Source organism: Ranitomeya imitator, chromosome 2, assembly GCF_032444005.1.
Source record: "Ranitomeya imitator isolate aRanImi1 chromosome 2, aRanImi1.pri, whole genome shotgun sequence".
NCBI lineage: Eukaryota > Metazoa > Chordata > Amphibia > Anura > Dendrobatidae > Ranitomeya > Ranitomeya imitator.
Genome location: NC_091283.1, coordinates 794,467,646 through 794,486,807, shown reverse-complemented (window position 1 = coordinate 794,486,807; position 19,162 = coordinate 794,467,646). Strand labels below are relative to the sequence as shown.

Genomic DNA, 19,162 nt, shown 5'->3' with positions numbered 1-19,162 from the left:
TTCCTGTTACCCTTGCAAAAATAAATAACATTGTCTGTAAAGTAAAATTTTTGTGAAAAAAAGTTAAACGTTAATTTTTTCATTCCACATTATCTTAATTCCTGTGAAGCAGGGCTAATAAACCTGAATATGGTTTTGAACACCTTGAGGGGTGCAGTTTTTAGAATGGTGTCACTTTTGGGTATTTTCTGTCATATAGGCCCCTCAAAGTCACTTCAAATGTGATGTGGTCCCTAAAAAAATGGTTTTGTAAATTTTGCTGCAAAAATGAGAAATTGATGGTAAATTTTAACCCTTATAACATCCTAACAAAAAACAAATATGTTTTAAAAATTGTGCTGATATATAGTTGACATGTAGGAAACGTTATTTATTATTTTCACCAAATTTCCGATATATTCACAAATAAATGTCATATCGAACAAATTCTACCACGATCATGAAGTACAATAAGTCACGAGAAAGCAATTTCTGAATCAGTGGGATTCGTTGAAACATTCCAGAGTTATAATCACGTAAAGTGATACTGGTCAGAATTGTAAAATTTGGCCTGATCAGGAAGGTGAAAACAGGCTTTTGGGGGGGAAGTGGTGAAACATTACAACACAATTCACATGACACAATATATATAAAAACACAAGACAATGCGACTGGTGTCTTCAAGGGTAGGAACATGACAGTCAGGTCCACATCTCTTACAATACAACCATACTCAGTATCTCTCAGTTTCTTGTCAGATGTGTATCTTTATTTAGCTTTCATTATCTGGGATATCTCCACCAAGTATTGGTGGGCGACATTGGTACCATTGGTGCACGAACACCAGTGTGTCCACTTGAGCATCGCTGAATTTTCTTCTATTGTGATAGGCTTCTTCCTCTTCTTTTTCCTTTCTTGTCTTTTCAAAATAATTCTTCACACACTTCTCAGCAACCTTATGATTGTGCATAATGCACATTTCCTCAAAACATTTCTCCTCCATGTCCGAGTATTTGTTCCAGTAGCGGACTTGTAGAGTTTCATGTGTGGCAAAAAGCGGCAACACACAACGAGCAATGGCACCAAGAAGAATAAGTGCAAGAACTGCTATATAGCCAATACCCTGAAAAGACACAAGAAAAAAAGGACAAGAGATATCAATCTAAAGAAGACAAAGGAATTAAAAGGAACCTGACAGCAGATACTTCACAAGCCACCAAGGAATCGACAGACTAGTCAGACAGGCGGGTTCCAAGTGGCTTCTTTCTTCCCGCATCCTTGTAGTGACATGTTTCTTGCTATATGTGTATAGAGAGGCCTGTCAGTCATTGGCAGAAGGCGGGGAGAGGAAGCCAAAGACCCACCTGTTCCACTAGTCACCTAGGCAGCTTGGACCATGGCTGCTTTTAACGTATGTTTTTCTCTGAAAATGTTTCAGGGTTATATGGCTAAAATCATACAGACAGTGACTGATAACTGCAGCCTGTGGATCGGGCAGTAGGTATCAGCTATCAGTTTCCCATGAAAGTCTACATTCATGTACAGTGTCCACTTAGTAATCATACGGTTTCGGTAGTTCCCTCCTCTCCTGCATTGATGATGTCCTGTCCATCATTCTCATGATGCTGCAGCAAATAACTGCTGGCAGCGTTGTTTGGATGTGTTTGGCGTGTGATTGCCTGCAGCAGTTTTGTGTTTAACGTATAGGAAATTATCATAGCAGGACTGGTTTGGACCACTGGAGCTCAAGCGCGATGGGAGATTGAGTAGGATAGAAATAGTTATTATATCATTTTTAAAAACAGTTTAACTACTTACGGTAGCTTATTTTAATTTTTAAACGTCTGAAAATCCTGAGACTACTACTTAGTTTGCAGCTTTGATGTTGGAGTCTCATATAAGACTTATTTAGAGGGATATGGTAATTCTATATACATTTATACCTCTTATTTATAGGGGCGTTGTTGTAATGCCCCAAAGTTGATGTTACTGTTAACATGTAGCAGAGCTAGCTGCTACCTCATTAGGTTTGCACAATGTTCACATTTCCAATTGCAGATAATGTACATGAGAATTCAGTACATAGAAGTGGTTTATATAGGCACAAATTGATGTACTTATTATATTCTGCTATCAGGAGGCTGTAAAGAGTTAACAAAGCAGCCCGGCTTTCCTTACAAGGCCTTAATGTCACATGGTTAGACCACATGACCAGTCCTTGTTTAGCACTGAGAGAAGAAGACATTTTGTATGCACAAGTGAGTTGCCTAGAAATATTGAAGGAACAGATACGAAACAGGCAGAACTCCAGAAACCACCGGAGACTAGACGGAGGTGGACATGACTTGGGGATGGGTGGACTGAGAATTCCTGCAGCTTTTGTTTGTATTGCGGTGTAGATTTTAAACAAGAGTGTTGTTGCTTTAAGAGGAAGGAGTTTAGATGTTTGTGCCTGGTGTATTACTGTGAGGAGGGTGGTGTTTATATAGGGGAGGCAACTCTGGCTCTCCCTCTTTCTTTCACAGGATAGACAGGAGGAAACATTACCCGCCCTCCCACCCTGTTTATAATCTCTGTCCTTAAACTTTTTAATTATTGCTTGTATAATGATAAATGCTTTATTGTATTTTTGAATTTGTCATTGTATATCTTGTACCAGGTTCAATTGTACATTGGCTGTAAAGAGTTATTATTTGCGGTAACCTTCTAAGCCCAAGGGAAGGGCAATCCTTCAGCCATGGTTCCCTGGAGGTTTCCTCCACAGGGGTTTTTTCCTCTCCTGAGCGCTGTTGGATGACTCTTTGTGAGTCGGGGGTTTGCCAAGTTTAGTCCCATTAATACTTTTGCAGGGACTCCTAGTTTTTAAGTTTAGAAAAATGATTTAATTATTAAAAGAAAAAAAACAAAAGGTGTTAAATGAGACTTGGAATTTATAACCCGTCACGGCTTTGCGGTTTAGGAGTCAGGTGGAAGTTGCAGACAAGTTAAGGTGGACTCATTTTAATTAATAGAGGATGTAAAACCTCATGGTGGTGAGCAGGCTCGGCTTTGGTGGCCAGCCTCAAGGACGTTGTAATGGTAACATCAATCAGGGGCGGGCACAGTGGTTAAGCACAGGAGTGAGGATAATAGGGTCATTGGTGCCCTGAAAGTTTACTGGCTCTGCTTGAATGGCAAGCCAGTGCGTGCCGCCCCTTTATGGCTGTCTGTCCTGGTGCTGTATGTCAGACAGCTGGGGATATCGCAGTACTTGTGAATCCCAATGTACTAGCACTCCACCTGACTGCTACTGTGATTATTTAATCCTGTAATTTGAATAAAAGCTGTGGCCATTTTGACAACCAAAATAATGTGTTTTGTGTATTTATTTTAGTACCTAGGTTTACAGTAGTTATGGTGATTTTAAGAAGGAGTGGGGTCCATCCCATATCCAAAAGTCATGTAAACCACAGTCTCAGCTTGGATAGCTGTGTGATAAGGACTGTACATAAATGCAGAAGTGGAGACTCAAAAATCACTGCACCATTACTATGCTGGAAAGCAACTGTAATTTCTCCATTAGAATTGAATCTCTATTAAATCCTGGTTTATCTGGATGTACCTGTGTATACGTGCAACAAATAAAGTTTATCAATAGCTTCTCAGGCCTTCCTGTTTTCTGGACTATTTTGAATGCACCACATTACATCAGATAAGCAGGAAGCAGAGGTCAATTAAGTGGATCCTGGCGTCACAAACTTCGTTTCCTATTTTTGTTTGTCCCTACCATAGCAAAGTGATACCATCCTCACACCACATGGGGCGTGACCTATGGCATCTTGGCATTACATTACCTTTGGATAAATTTAGTGCAGATTGCTAGGAACCTATTTGTGCTGGATTACAACAACATTGCTCTTTCTGCCAGCTAGATATATACCATAGTTATATATATATATATATATATGTATATATATATATATATATACATCATTATTTTTTCTGAGCTTTTACCTGTGATAAAAATTTGAGAAACCTGGAGATTGCCTTCCGGGTTGAGGACTGTCGGAGCAAGTCAAAGTTCTTGCAGGGCACTTTAGCAAGTAGGACTGACGTATCATACTCAGGGAAGTCATCAAATCCCCCAAATTGGTCAGGATCAAGTGTCTCACTGAATCCACATACTAATAACTTTCCATCTAAAAAGCAGACCAGTATCCACACGATGGGTGGTGCCAATGCTCTAATCATCATTGCAATGAACATCTGCCTGAAACAAGAGAATACCAGTGAGTGCTATATTAAAGGTTTGGAATCTGTGATGTTGCATAACATTGTAGGATTCCCTTATCAGAAAAACAAAATATTTCTCTGCCACTTGGGTACCAGGACAATAATACTGATACGCCCCCCATGCCGGGTGCTATTAATGCTGCTGTCAGAGTCTGACATTTAACAAGTTAGCAATCACAGGTGGCACCTCATGCCACACAGCCATAATTTGCTGGGTATGGGTTGACCTCACCCGGTAAGTCTGCTCCACACACCCTCTACCGAATTGCACCATACATCTACAACAGATGTTGGTAAGGAGTTAAACATATTATCATTGTGAGGCAGTGTCCAAAATATGAAACTTTGACCATTGTTTTGCAGTGTCCATTTATTAGCGGGAGATAGTAGTATTTTTGGCAATTTTTTTGTGTTTTCCATCATGTATGATGGCCTCAGAACTAACTGGTAGACTAATCTGGATAAAATAGGAGAAACTTATAGAAATAAAACTATTCAGCCCTTAGATACACATGTAAGTGACTCGAGGACAAGTACCCTGGTTACTCATTGCCATTCTCACGAGGATGCATACACTATATGGGTGGAATAGCATCATTCACTAGTTTGAAGATGCATTCACTTTGAAGCAGTGTGTACACAGCTGTACAATGCCACTGGATGAAAGTTAAAAGGCTTGAAAACCCTGAAACACAATGGTTATTGGCATATGGACCTGCATGAGAAATATAATGGACACCTATTTAATGCTCTGTAAAATGAATGGAATGATTCATTATAATTACTCACTGGGCAAATTAATTCACATTAGCGGCCTTGATCTTTACAATAAGCTGTGTCCTCACCAGTGGGACTCATAATGGTCTTCTTACATGCTTTGATCCAAGTGGGTTTTACTATCTTGTAAGTAAGAAAGTACATGATAGGGGGCATCTAAAACCCATCAGGACGATTGGTCCAAGACATGATATCTGTCATCTCCTCCATGTGATAATTATGGAACTGTTACAAACACAAATCTCACCATTTTTCTTACATCTTCTGTCATAGTGATGAAGATTTATGTTATACTAGCTGAAGAGCCCGGCGTTGCCTGGGCATAGTAAATATCTGTGGTTAGTTATAGCACGTCACTTCTCTTATTTTCCCATCACGCCTCTCATTTTCCCAATCACATCTTTAATTTTCCCCCTCACATCTCTCATTTTCTCCCTCACACCTCTCATTTTCTCCCTCACTCCTCTCATTCCCCCCTAACACTTGTCATTTCGACCTCACATCTGTCACTTTCCGATCACTCCACTATTTTCCCTCACTCCTCTCATTTTGCACTCACACCTTTTCTTTTTCACCTCACACCTCTCATTTTCACCTCAGTATATACATGTTTGTCATCTCCCTTATATATAGTATACACCTGTATGTCATCTCCTGTATATAGTATATACCTGTATGTCATCTCCTCCTATATATAGTATATACCTGTATGTCATCTCCTTCTATATATAGTATATACCTGTATGTCATCTCCTCCTGTATATAGTATATATCTGTGTGTCTTCTCCCCTGTATATAGTATATATCTGTGTGTCATCTCCTCCTGTATGTCATCTTCTATATATAGCATATACCTGTATGTCATCTCCTCCTGTATATAGTATATACCTGTAGGTAATCTGCTCCTGTATATAGTATATACCTTTGTGTCATCTCCTCCTGTATATAGTATATACCTGTATGTCATCTCCTCCTGTATATAGTATGTACCTGTATGTCATCTCCTCCTCTATATAGTATATACCTGTGTGTCATCTCTTCTGTATATAGTATATATCTGTGTCATCTCCCCTGTTAATAGTATATACCTGTGTGATCTCCTGTATTAGACCTCGTTCACACGTTATTTGCTCATTATTTTTACCTCAGTATTTGTAAGATAAATTGGCAGCCTGATAAATCCCCAGCCAACAGGAAGCCCTCCCCCTGGCAGTATATATTAGCTCACACATACACATAATAGACAGGTCATGTGACTGACAGCTGCCGTATTTCCTATATGGTACATTTGTTGCTCTTGTAGTTTGTCTGCTTATTAATCAGATTTTTATTCTTGAAGGATAATACCAGACTTGTGTGTGATTTAGGGCGAGTTTCGTTTGTCAAGTTGTGTGTGTTGAGTTGTGTGTGGCGACATGCATGTAGCGACTTTTGTGAGATGAGTTTTGTGTGGCAACATGCGTGTAGCAACTTTTTGTGTGTTGAGTTGCATCTGACAGGTTAGTGTAGCAAGTTGTGTGCAGCAAGTTTTGCGCATGGCGAGTTTTGCACGTGGCGAGTTTTATGTGTGGTGCTTTTTGAGTATGTGCAAGTTTTGTGTGAGGCAACTTTTGCATGTGTTGCAAATTTTGTGCATGTGGCAATTTTTCCGCGTGTGCAAGTTTTGCGTGTGGCGAGTTTTCCATGAGGTGAGTTTTGCACTTGTGGCGAGTTTTGCGTGAGCCTAGTTTTTGCATGTGGCGAGTTTTGCGTGTGGCGAGTTTTGAGCGGCGACTTTTGTGTTTCGACTTTTATGTGGCGAGGTTGGTGTATGTGTGGTGAAATGTGTGATGAGGGTGGTATATGTGTTTAAGTACGTGGTAGTGTGTGGCGCATTTTGTGTGTGTGTTCATATCCCCGTGTGTGGTGAGTATCTCATGTCGGGGCCCCACCTTAGCAACTGTACGGTATATACTCTTTTGCGCCATCGCTCTCATTCTTTAAGTCCCCCTTGTTCACATCTGGCAGCTGTCAATTTGCCTCCAACACTTTTCATTTCACTTTTTCCCCATTATGTAGATAGGGGAAAAATTGTTTGGTGAATTGGAAAGCGCGGGGTTAAAATTTCACCTCACAACATAGCCTATGACGCTCTCAGGGTCCAGACGTGTGACTGTGCAAAATTTTGTGGCTGTAGCTGCGACGCCTCCAACACTTTTCATTTCACTTTTTCCCCATTATGTAGATAGGGGCAAAATTGTTTGGTGAATTGGAAAGCACGGGGTTAAAATTTCACCTCACAACGTAGCCTATGACGCTCTCAGGGTCCAGATGTGTGACTGTGCAAAATTTTGTGTCTGTAGCTGCGACGCCTCCAACACTTTTCCTTTCACTTTTTTCCCCATAATTGTAGATAGGGGCAAAATTGTTTGGTGAATTGGAACGCGCGGGGTTAAAAATTTCGCCTCACAACATAGCCTATGATGCTCTCAGGGTCCAGACGTGTGACTGTGCAAAATTTTGTTTCTCTAGCTGCGACGCCTCCAACACTTTTCCTTTCACTTTTTTCCCCATTATGTAGATAGGGGCAAAATTGTTTGGTGAATTGGAACGCGCGGGGTTAAGATTTCACCTCACAACATAGCCTATGACGCTCTCGGGGTCCAGACGTGTGACTGTGCAAAATTTTGTGGCTGTAGCTGCGACGGCGCAGATGCCAATCCCGGACATACACACATACACACATACACACACACACACACACACACACACACACATTCAGCTTTATATAGTAGATAAGAGCAACTTCATAACTTCTGATTAGGGTTGAACGGACCCATGGAAGTCCGGGTTCTGGTACCCGAACTGAACTTTATTCCAAAGTTCGATTCGGGTAACAGAAGTGTACCCAAAATCCATTGAACAATGAGGACCAAACTTTTGAGCTGGAAAATTCTCTCTATATGCAACGGACTTCTCTCGGAACTCCCAACTTTGCAACGGACTTCCGGAAGAAGTCCGTGTTTGGCATTTAGCACCGGACACTAACTGCCTTCAATAATTGCAACAGGAGTGCAAGAATGTTCATACTATACCATAGAGGAAGACCGTGATGCCATCAGGGAGAATTGACCCACTCTCGTTGTTATTTACCAATTGCCAGTGGTTGATGAGAATCTGTGAAGTATCTGAGAGTGAGGAATTGTCCCAAGGGTCAATGAAAAGGAATGGAGATTGTATCAATCCAAGTCCATGTTTGGATTCGAGGAGCAGACTGAATGATCCAGGCCGGGGTTTGTTTCATGTTATTCTATCCCCTGTCTGGTCATGCTGGGGTTAACCTTTTCTGCCTTGTTTTGCGTTCGGTGTGGCTATTTTAGTCTGGTGTGCCTGCAGACCAATGTCAGTGATAGTTTATGCTCCCAGGCTAGAGCAGCTGACCGCTTGATACCGTTTTTTTGTCCTCTGCCCGTTTACTCTGTTCCCGTGACTTCCCTTTCCTGCCACCCCGCTTGTCTTAGTATTCGTTCCCTGTTCTTGGACCTCTTGGCATGTGACCCGGCTTGTCTTGTGACCTGTTTGACTGTCTCTCACCTCTGTTATCGCTGCTCCCATCTGGCTCTAACTTCTTGCTTGTATTTGACCACGTGTATTGCTGTGACCTCTGGTACTTCTTGTTCTGACTGTTTTTGACTCGGCCTGTCTGACTACTCCTTTGCCACCAGGTGGAGCTTGTGCTGCTGCTCAGTGGTGTTACGCTGTCTGTGCAGCCTTTCTTCCCTCACCACCATCCCCTGGCGGAGGTTGCGCTATACTGCACTGCATTACACAGACTGTATAATGTCATAGCGGGCTCAGTGGTTAGCACTGCAGCCTTGCAGTCCTGGAGTCCTGGGTTCAAATCCTACCAAGGACAACATCTGCAAGCAGTTTGTATGTTCTCCCCATGTTTGTGTGAGTTTCTTCCAGGTTCTCTGGTTTCCTCCCACAATCCAAAGACATACAGATAGGGAATTTAGATTGTGAGCCCCATTGGGGACAGCAATTATAATGTCTGTAATGCGCCGAGGAATTAATGGTGCTATATATGTAAGTAAACAAATAGCAGTAGATTGGAAATTGTTTATATTTTTCAGCCTTACCGTAAAACTTTCTTGTTTTTCGCTCGGCTTCCTTCAGGTCTAGAATATTCGATTGTCAATGATTCACAATACTGACTGACAAGAACCCCAACAAAGAAGAAGATCATTGGTGGAGCCAACAAGACCATCAGAGAATAAGGTTTGTTGAAGCCTGGTACACACGGACACTTGAATTCATAGGCCTTGAAAACGACCATGCTCGTTAGAAGGACTGCCCCGCAAACTATGTTCAGCTTTGCTTCAGCTCCCGACTTCAAGTATTTCATAACCCTTTCCATGATGATTTCTACAGCACAAACATAAAAATAATTTTTTATTTATAATTTTTAGGACTTTATTGTAAAGGTGCTCATCTCATGCATTTTAGATGACTGTCGAGCGGTTGCTATTTCTATAGATATACGAGTGTTTTCAACAGGGTAAGTTGATTAGGTTGCTGCCAGACTCCTCTTTCATATGCTTATCTCCAAAGTCAACATACCAATATTCCTTCTATTCCCCAATGTCATCTGTCAGGGAAGAGTAAAGGTCCTGCATGTCTTGATCACTAAACGTATTTTCGGTCCAAGTGCGATCCGACAAACCATGGGATAGCATAGAGCGAGACTTTAAAAGGAGAAAATTACAGCATGCTTGAGTTGTATCCGATATTTGGATCACACTCAACCATGGAAGCACTAGCGTAGCTACCGGGGGGGGGCAGAGGGGGCGGTGGCCCCGGGCCCGATGCTCAGAGGGGGCCCATCCGGAGCTACGCTACTGTAACTATATCGGCGTGCACAGCACAGCACTTTTAGATCAGTGAGTGCCTTCTTTTTTCTTGCCTGCACTGTTGGATTTGTCTGCTTCATTCTGAAGAGCACCCGATCTGAGCATATGTGGCTGGCAGTGCAATGACTGTTGATTAACACCTGGCTCCAGGAGTGGAGCGGCCTTGGCTTTGCTTTGACAGTGCAGTTTTTTGTCTTTTTGGTCTTATTAATGATTGTGTTGGGAATTTTCTGCTTCATTTAATGCATTTTGGCAAATCAACATCCACTGCTGGCAGCTCCTTTTGTATTTGCTGACCAATGATGTCCCAGATGTACAGTACTTGATAGGAGACAAGTCTGGTGATACTGCAGGCTATGGTATGGTTTAGGTCAGGTCACGCAGGCTGCTCTGAATAACTTGAACAACATGCAGCCTATTGTGTTATCGTGTTGAAAAACGTGCTACCATGGTATACATCATCTCCAGATTTGTCTGTCAGTGAGCACATCCGAGACAGCATTGATCAATAATTGTAAAGGGAGCTGCCAGCAGCGGACTTTGATAATTTGCCCAAGTGCCTTCAGTGCGGTAGAACATTTCTCAGAAAACCATTAATAATCTCACTGATAGCAGCCAAAGTGTTTAAGTGCGGAGATTTCTGTATGTGCAGATCATACCTGATACTGAATAAATTGAGATTTATTTTTTTTATGTATTTTATCAGGTAATTTTTACTGTAAAATAAGTGGTAAAAAACCCAAACTCCAAAAAACACTGGTGGAATTGCAGGGTTTTGGTTGTTTTTTGCTATTGTACCGCACTTGTATTTGTGTCCCTAATTTCTAGCACAATGTATGTAAACATGAATGGTGTCATTCAAAAGTATAACTCGTCCCATAAAAAACAAGTCCCCTTACAGCCATGCCGATTGAAAAATGTTACAACTTTTGGAATGAGGGGAGGAAAAAAAAGTGCAAAAATGAAGAAAATTGTAAGGAAGGGGCTAAAATAGATTAGTTAAATGAATGACATAACAGATGACCATCTACAACCCCTGGCAAAAATTATGGAATTACCGGCCTTGGAGGATGTTCATTCAGTTGTTTAATTTTGTCAGTTCACTTTGTGCAACAGCTCTCCAAGGTGTGATCACTCATTTTTAGATGCAGACTAACAAGTAGATCTAATTTGATGCAGGTGTTATTTTTAGGTATGAAAATTTACAGGGTGATTCCACAATATTTTCCTCAGAATTGAGTGATTCCATAATTTTTCCCCTATGCTTGGTTAAAAAAGTAACCATTACTGACTACGGGTATGTTCACACGTTCCTGATTTCCATCCTTTTTTTTTCAGGACTGTTTTTTTAAAAACTGCAGCTCTTGGCAGAAAACACAGGTCCTTTTTTTGGTCCTTTTTTTGTCCTTTTTTGATGCGTTTTTTGATCCTTTTTTTGATCCTTTTTTTGATCCTTTTTTTTATGCAGTTTTCTATGCAGTTAAAATGGCTGAAAATACCCTAACCCTACCCCTAACCGTACCCCTAACCCTAACCCTACCCCTACCCCTAAGCCTACCCCTAACCCTACCCCTACCCCTAACCCTACCCCTAACCCTACCCCTAACCCTACCCCTAACCCTACCCCTACCCCTAACCCTACCCCTAACCCTAACCCTACCCCTACCCCTAACCCTACCCCTAACCCTAACCCTACCCCTAACCCTACCCCTAACCCTATTCTAACCTTAGTGGGAAAAAAAAAATTCTTAATTTTTTGTTGTTGTCCCTACCTATGGGGGTGACAAAGGGGTGGGGGGGGGTGTGTCATTTACTATTTTTTTTTATTTTGATCACTGAGATAGGTTATATCTCAGTGATCAAAATGCACTTTGGAACGAATCTGCCCGCCGGCAGATTCGGCGGGCGCACTGCGCATGCGCCCGCCATTTTGCAAGATGGCAGCGCCCAGGGAGAAGACGGCCGGACGGACACCGGACGCCGGATAAGTATAAGGGGGGGAGATTAGAGCAGGGGGGGGCCTCGGAGCACTGGGGGGGGCATCGGAGCACGGGGCGGTGGGATTGGAGCACGGGGGGGCGGGATCGGAGCACGGGGGGGCAGCCACACTCCGCCCACGCACTTCCGCCCGCTTCCCCGCACTTCCTGCTGCAGCGGTTCGGCACCACAAACCGCAGTAAAACCCGCAGATATTTTTTTCATCTGCGGGTTTTACTGCGGGTTTGACCTCACAATGGAGGTCAATGGGTGCAGAACCGCTGCGGCTCCGAAAAAAGAAGTGACATGGTACTTCTTTTTTCCCGCAGCTATTCAGCGCGTTTTTTTTTTTTTTTTTTCCGCATTGTGGGCACAGCAGTTCCTGTTTTCCATAGGGTACAATGTAATGTACCCTGCATGGAAAACAGCTGCGGACCCGCAGCGGGAAAATCGCGGCAATTCCGCATGAAAAAAAGGATCGTGTGAACATGGCCTACCACATTTTTTGTTCTTGATTTCTTTTAGTGTTTCTTAAAGCCAGAAAGTTGCCATTTGAAATGACTTTAGTTTTGTGCCATGTCTGTGATCTGCTTTTTTCTACAAAACTAAACAACTAAATGAACATCCTCCAAAGCCGGTGGTTCCATAATTTTTGCCAGGGGTTGTATTCTGATCAGTTTACCTGGATGCAATGGTCGCCTATCAATGAAAACTCTTTTGGCACACACAGAATAATATAACAAAGTCACCTGCCGTTTAACATAAATTAACTATTTAACAATGGTGGTTATTGGTAATATTTGCTTAAAGTGATAAATATCAGTTCAATTGCTGTAAGTATAAAAACCAGACCACTGCCAGTGATAAGTGCCCCTGGAAAATGTGAGTGAGGGATCATATAGTAGTATAGTTATCTCACTTCTATTATTCAGGTGTTTTATGTCACATGAAGTGGAAAGAATAAGCATAAACCTACCTTAGTTGTAGGAAACCAATTAGAACTTGGAGATTTTCTTTTAATCCTGTCTGATCACCTTATAAATTTGGATCGGTGTTTGGAAAACAAATTTTGCAAATTGCGCTCTTAAAAAGTTTGTCTGAATTTGCACAGAAAAATAAAGACACAGACACAATATTTGAGCGCACACCTTATACTGTGACTGGAATAACTGGTTTTAAAATATAAGGCTATAGGTAATTTTTACTTACTGGTATTTCTGTTTTTACCAAACTATGTTGGCATTCAGATACCTGGAGATCTCAGTGATTGCTCTGTCATTCTTAAAGCATATGGCCTCCATATTTTTGATATCTCTACAATTATATACATACTATATATTGATAGATGCATTGGCACAAATGTATAACATCCAGACCCTAGCAATGCTGTCTGTCTTTACTAACTGTGAAGAATATGGGCTGATTTAATGTCTTGCCATTTAATGTCATGCCAATCAACTGTATCATATCAAGTTCGAGATTACAATCCTCCTTCAAAATGTGAAACTGAAACAGGACACTTGGCTCAGCAAGTGGTCTAGTTTAATCAGCTTCAAAAGGAACAAACTTACACCCCTCTTACCTCCAGTGTAACTGCTTCATTAAAATTCCCCTGTCAGAATTTCATAAGAACATTATGGAGTTATTGTACATCCTAGCTGTATATCGGTTACATTTTTGAGATCTCGGGAATGAGCCGAACGCCCGCCAGTGTCTCAATCTGTACTAGCACCCCAGGATGAGGAGATATGTGGAACAGCTAGTAGTAGCCAGAAGTCGCGTTTGGTCTCCAAACATAGCAGGGCCTGGCTAGATACGATGGTGCCAAAACCACCACCCTATGACCTTTCAAGGAAAAGTTATGTGCCATCATAGGTTTGGAGTTTCAGCTACAAAAACCCAGGGGAGGGGGATTAGGGCCATGATGGGGGCGGAAAAGGGAGTGACCGACCAAGCAGTTATACACTCTTGGGATGCCTTGTGGCGTCTTGTCTCTGTCTTTTTCTTGCTGTTCACTTCTGAGGGGAGTCACGTTGGGTAATGTGTTGGAAGGAACAGGAAATGGCTGGCACCCCACAACCCCCATGTGGTTCAACTCCAATGCCGAACACTAAGATGGTAACTGACATGTTTCATCTGCTTATACCTTGTGCACTACACCTGTATTTGCATAACAGACCATTGTATATGTACAGTATATCCATTGTGTATATAGTGTTTTATCTAGTGTGCCCTTAAGGCGATTAAATATATAATTTAACCTTGGGCGTCTCTTTTATCTCGATTCACGAATCCACACATCTGTGTTGTCGGTTTAACTTCACATGCTACGGGGGCTGGTTTCTAGCCCAATATAATCTTGTTTACAGACTATTCTTATATCTAGCGAGGAACTGGTGGCAGTCCTACCGGGCTCGTAGGGCTCTGTTTCACTGATGCTAGTGTAAGGGGCCACACAGCCTGCCAGGGTTGTGAGTGTTGTACCATGCCAGTGGCTGCGTGGGCCATCCTCTTTAACTCCCTGTACCAGTGTGGAAACGGGATGTCTGTGTAAATCTGTGCCAAGCTGACCATACGTTTTCCTAGGGGGTGCGGAACGTCACATTGGTGAAAGTGGGGAGACTATACTGTGTGATCCCTCAAACATAATAGGTGGGTCTGCGAAATGCCGTTCATCACATATTGGTGGCAGCAGTGGGATATGCATTATGCCAGGTGCTGAGGAGCAGAAGGCAGAAAAGTCACCCATGCTCTGATGACTCCATACCTGCAGAGTCCAAACTTCCCCTGGTATTAACATAAGAACAAAACTGTGCCACCACGGGGCACTTCATGGCATGGGTTTTTGTGGCTGAGCAGCAGCATGCCTTACACCACCAAGCACAATGCCAGGCATCAGAATGATGTTACCATGCCACCACTGGATGCTGGAGCAGTGGAAATGTGTTTTGTAGAGTGACGGATCACACTTCTCTATTTGGCATCTGATGGAGTCTGATTTTGGTGACTGCCAGTAACACATTAGATAAGATACTACATGGGTGCATTGTGCCAGCTGTAAAGTTTGGTGGATGAAGGATAATACTATGGCATGGGTTTTCAGAGGTGACCTAGACCTCTGAGTTCCAGTGAAGGGAATTCTCCAGCACATATATTTTGGCCAACTGCAACTTTGTAGGAGCAGTTTGGAGAAAAGCCATTTTCTTATCCCCATGACTATGCGCTAGTGCAGAGGTCCCCAACTCCAGTCCTCAAGGCCCACCAACATGTCATGTTTTCAGGATTTCCTTAGTCTTGCCCAGGTAATAATTGCATCACCTGTGCAATGCAAAGGAAATCCTGAAAACATGACCTGTTGGTGGGCCTTGAGGACTGGAGTTGGGGACCTCTGCCCTAGTGCATAAAGCAAGGTCCATAAAGACAAGGTTGTGTGACTTTGGTGTTGAAGAACCTGACTGGCCGCACCGAGTCCTGACTATAGCGCCATCTAATACCTTTGGGATGAACTAGAACGTAGATTGTGAGCCTGGCTGTCTTCAGTGTCTGACTTCACAAATGCTCTTCTGGAAGAAGGGGCAAAGCTTTACACAGACAAACTATGAATCTCGTAGCAAGTTTTCCCAAAAGAGGTATAATGTTTTAGCTCTTAGGTCGGGGTCACACTTGCGAGAGCAATGCGAGAAATTCGCACGAGTCTCTTGCATCAATCCCCGGCACTGGCGCCCGCACTCGGGACCGGAGCGTGCGGCTGCATTTCTATGCAGCTCAACGGAGTGCTCCGGTCCCGAGTGCCGGCGGCAGTACCGGGTATTGATGTGAGAGACTCGCGCGTGTTTCTCGCATTGCAATCACAAGTGTGACCCAGTCCTTACAATGAGCCTTTCTCAAGCAAAATACAAGGTGATTAAGCAATTAAAGTGCATAAATACTTATCAATGCACATTAATTACTTAATCGCTATGAAAAGTCCGAACAAATTTTCAACATTCTCAGATATCAGATTCAATTTAGCTGTTGAAGAATTTGGAGACGGAAAGGGGAAAGGTGGGAAGAGCAGGGAGAGGGGCACAGAGATGCACAGCCAGTGTTACTGCTTTCTAGTAAGTGTTCATCTCACCACACAACTGGATCCACAACTACACCAGTCAGCAGTGCTGCATTCTGTCCGCCATGCTTTTTCAGCTGAACTAGTGAGAGAGAGCAGAAATCCCACATGTATCTGTATACTTTGTACTGGAGATATTACAGCAGGTAGTCACCACCCAGTAGCTCAGAGACAACTGAAAATCAGAGATAGAGCCCGAGGAAGAAAAAATGCAGGATACAAGTCAAATAATTGCCATAAATCAGGTTATTCTACATTTAGACACAAAACAGCTTATTCTAAAAGCTATTCACTGAAACAACACTTACGCTTTAAAATTAACCTGACTAGTTGGCATTTCTCACATCAGGGTACTTGTTACCGCAGGGATTGCAATAGTCAAATGGAAGCACCAGGATAACTTTGTGTTGGATTTAATTAGTCTCTATCCAATATATGTAAATGGTCAATGTGCTGATAGAGAACTGTGTGACCTGGGTCATCATAGTAACATAGTAACATAGTTAGTAAGGCCGAAAAAAGACATTTGTCCATCCAGTTCAGCCTATATTTTTTCCATCATAATAAATCCCCAGATCTACGTCCTTCTACAGAACCTAATAATTGTATGATACAATATTGTTCTGCTCCAGGAAGACATCCAGGCCTCTCTTGAACCCCTCGACTGAGTTCGCCATCACCACCTCCTCAGGCAAGCAATTCCAGATTCTCACTGCCCTAACAGTAAAGAATCCTCTTCTATGTTGGTGGAAAAACCTTCTCTCCTCCAGACGCAAAGAATGCCCCCTTGTGCCCGTCACCTTCCTTGGTATAAACAGATCCTCGGCGAGATATTTGTATTGTCCCCTTATATACTTATACATGGTTATTAGATCGCCCCTCAGTCGTCTTTTTTCTAGACTAAATAATCCTAATTTCGCTAATCTATCTGGGTATTGTAGTTCTCCCATCCCCTTTATTAATTTTGTTGCCCTCCTTTGTACTCTCTCTAGTTCCATTATATCCTTCCTGAGCACCGGTGCCCAAAACTGGACACAGTACTCCATGTGCGGTCTAACTAGGGATTTGTACAGAGGCAGTAAAATGCTCTCATCATGTGTATCCAGACCTCTTTTAATGCACCCCATGATCCTGTTTGCCTTGGCAGCTGCTGCCTGGCACTGGCTGCTCCAGGTAAGTTTATCATTAACTAGGATCCCCAAGTCCTTCTCCCTGTCAGATTTACCCAGTGGTTTCCCGTTCAGTGTGTAATGGTGATATTGATTCCCTCTTCCCATGTGTATAACCTTACATTTATCATTGTTAAACCTCATCTGCCACCTTTCAGCCCAAGTTTCCAACTTATCCAGATCCATCTGTAGCAGAATACTATCTTCTCTTGTATTAACTGCTTTACATAGTTTTGTATCATCTGCAAATATCGATATTTTACTGTGTAAACCTTCTACCAGATCATTAATGAATATGTTGAAGAGAACAGGTCCCAATACTGACCCCTGCGGTACCCCACTGGTCACAGCGACCCAGTTAGAGACTATACCATTTATAACCACCCTCTGCTTTCTATCACTAAGCCAGTTACTAACCCATTTACACACATTTTCCCCCAGACCAAGCATTCTCATTTTGTGTACCAACCTCTTGTGCGGCACGGTATCAAACGCTTTGGAAAAATCGAGATATACCACGTCCAATGACTCACCGTGGTCCAGCCTATAGCTTACCTCTTCATAAAAACTGATTAGATTGGTTTGACAGGAGCGATTTCTCATAAACCCATGCTGATATGGAGTTAAACAGTTATTCTCATTGAGATAATCCAGAATAACATCCCTCAGAAACCCTTCAAATATTTTACCAACAATAGAGGTTAGACTTACTGGCCTATAATTTCCAGGTTCACTTTTAGAGCCCTTTTTGAATATTGGCACCACATTTGCTATGCGCCAGTCCTGCGGAACAGACCCTGTCGCTATAGAGTCACTAAAAATAAGAAATAATGGTTTATCTATTACATTACTTAGTTCTCTTAGTACTCGTGGGTGTATGCCATCCGGACCCGGAGATTTATCTATTTTAATCTTATTTAGCCGGTTTCGCACCTCTTCTTGGGTTAGATTGGTGACCCTTAATATAGGGTTTTCATTGTTTCTTGGGATTTCACCTAGCATTTCATTTTCCACCGTGAATACCGTGGAGAAGAAGGTGTTTAATATGTTAGCTTTTTCCTCGTCATCTACAACCATTCTTTCCTCACTATTTTTTAAGGGGCCTACATTTTCAGTTTTTATTCTTTTACTATTGATATAGTTGAAGAACAGTTTGGGATTAGTTTTACTCTCCTTAGCAATGTGCTTCTCTGTTTCCTTTTTGGCAGCTTTAATTAGTTTTTTAGATAAAGTATTTTTCTCCCTATAGTTTTTTAGAGCTTCAATGGTGCCATCCTGCTTTAGTAGTGCAAATGCTTTCTTTTTACTGTTAATTGCCTGTCTTACTTCTTTGTTTAGCCACATTGGGTTTTTCCTATTTCTAGTCCTTTTATTCCCACAAGGTATAAACCGCTTACACTGCCTATTTAGGATGTTCTTAAACATTTCCCATTTATTATCTGTATTCTCATTTCTGAGGATATTGTCCCAGTCTACCAGATTAAGGGCATCTCTAAGCTGTTCAAACTTTGCCTTCCTAAAGTTCAATGTTTTTGTGACTCCCTGACAAGTCCCCCTAGTGAAAGACAGGTGAAACTGCACAATATTGTGGTCGCTATTTCCTAAATGCCCAACCACCTGCAGATTTGTTATTCTGTCAGGTCTATTAGATAGTATTAGGTCTAAAAGTGCTGCTCCTCTGGTTGGATTCTGCACCAATTGTGAAAGATAATTTTTCTTGGTTATTAGCAGAAACCTGTTGCCTTTATGGGTTTCACAGATTTCTGTTTCCCAGTTAATATCCGGGTAGTTAAAGTCCCCCATAACCAGGACCTCATTATGGGTTGCAGCTTCATCTATCTGCTTTAGAAGTAGACTTTCCATGCTTTCTGTTATATTTGGGGGTTTGTAACAGACCCCAATGAGAATTTTGTTACCATTTTTCCCTCCATGAATTTCAACCCATATGGACTCGACATCCTCATTCCCTTCGCTAATATCCTCCCTTAAAG

General features: G+C 42.1%; 1 protein-coding gene across 1 annotated transcript; it reads right to left on the bottom strand.

The window, feature by feature from the left end:
* Positions 1-344: 344 nt before the first annotated feature.
* On the bottom strand, positions 345-13,056 carry LOC138665821 (calcium homeostasis modulator protein 3-like). Its single transcript, XM_069753691.1, has 4 exons — positions 12,874-13,056; positions 9,150-9,435; positions 3,973-4,228; positions 345-1,102 (listed from the first exon to the last, which is right to left on the bottom strand). The coding sequence occupies exons 2-4, from the start codon at positions 9,425-9,427 to the stop codon at positions 752-754; spliced, it is 885 nt and encodes a 294-aa protein (XP_069609792.1). The 5' UTR covers positions 9,428-9,435; positions 12,874-13,056; the 3' UTR covers positions 345-751.
* Between the last annotated feature and the right edge of the window lie 6,106 nt (positions 13,057-19,162).

Bases quoted from the DNA above. Each gene is read 5' to 3' on its own strand.
- LOC138665821 (XM_069753691.1), bottom strand. From the start codon at position 9,427: ATGGAAAGGGTTATGAAATACTTGAAGTCGGGAGCTGAAGCAAAGCTG. The intron at 4,229-9,149 runs GTAAGGCTGAAA...CTCTTGTTTCAG, and splicing joins AAAAACAAGAAAGTTTTACG to GCAGATGTTCATTGCAATGA. The intron at 1,103-3,972 runs GTAAAAGCTCAG...GTGTCTTTTCAG, and splicing joins TTCTCAAATTTTTATCACAG to GGTATTGGCTATATAGCAGT.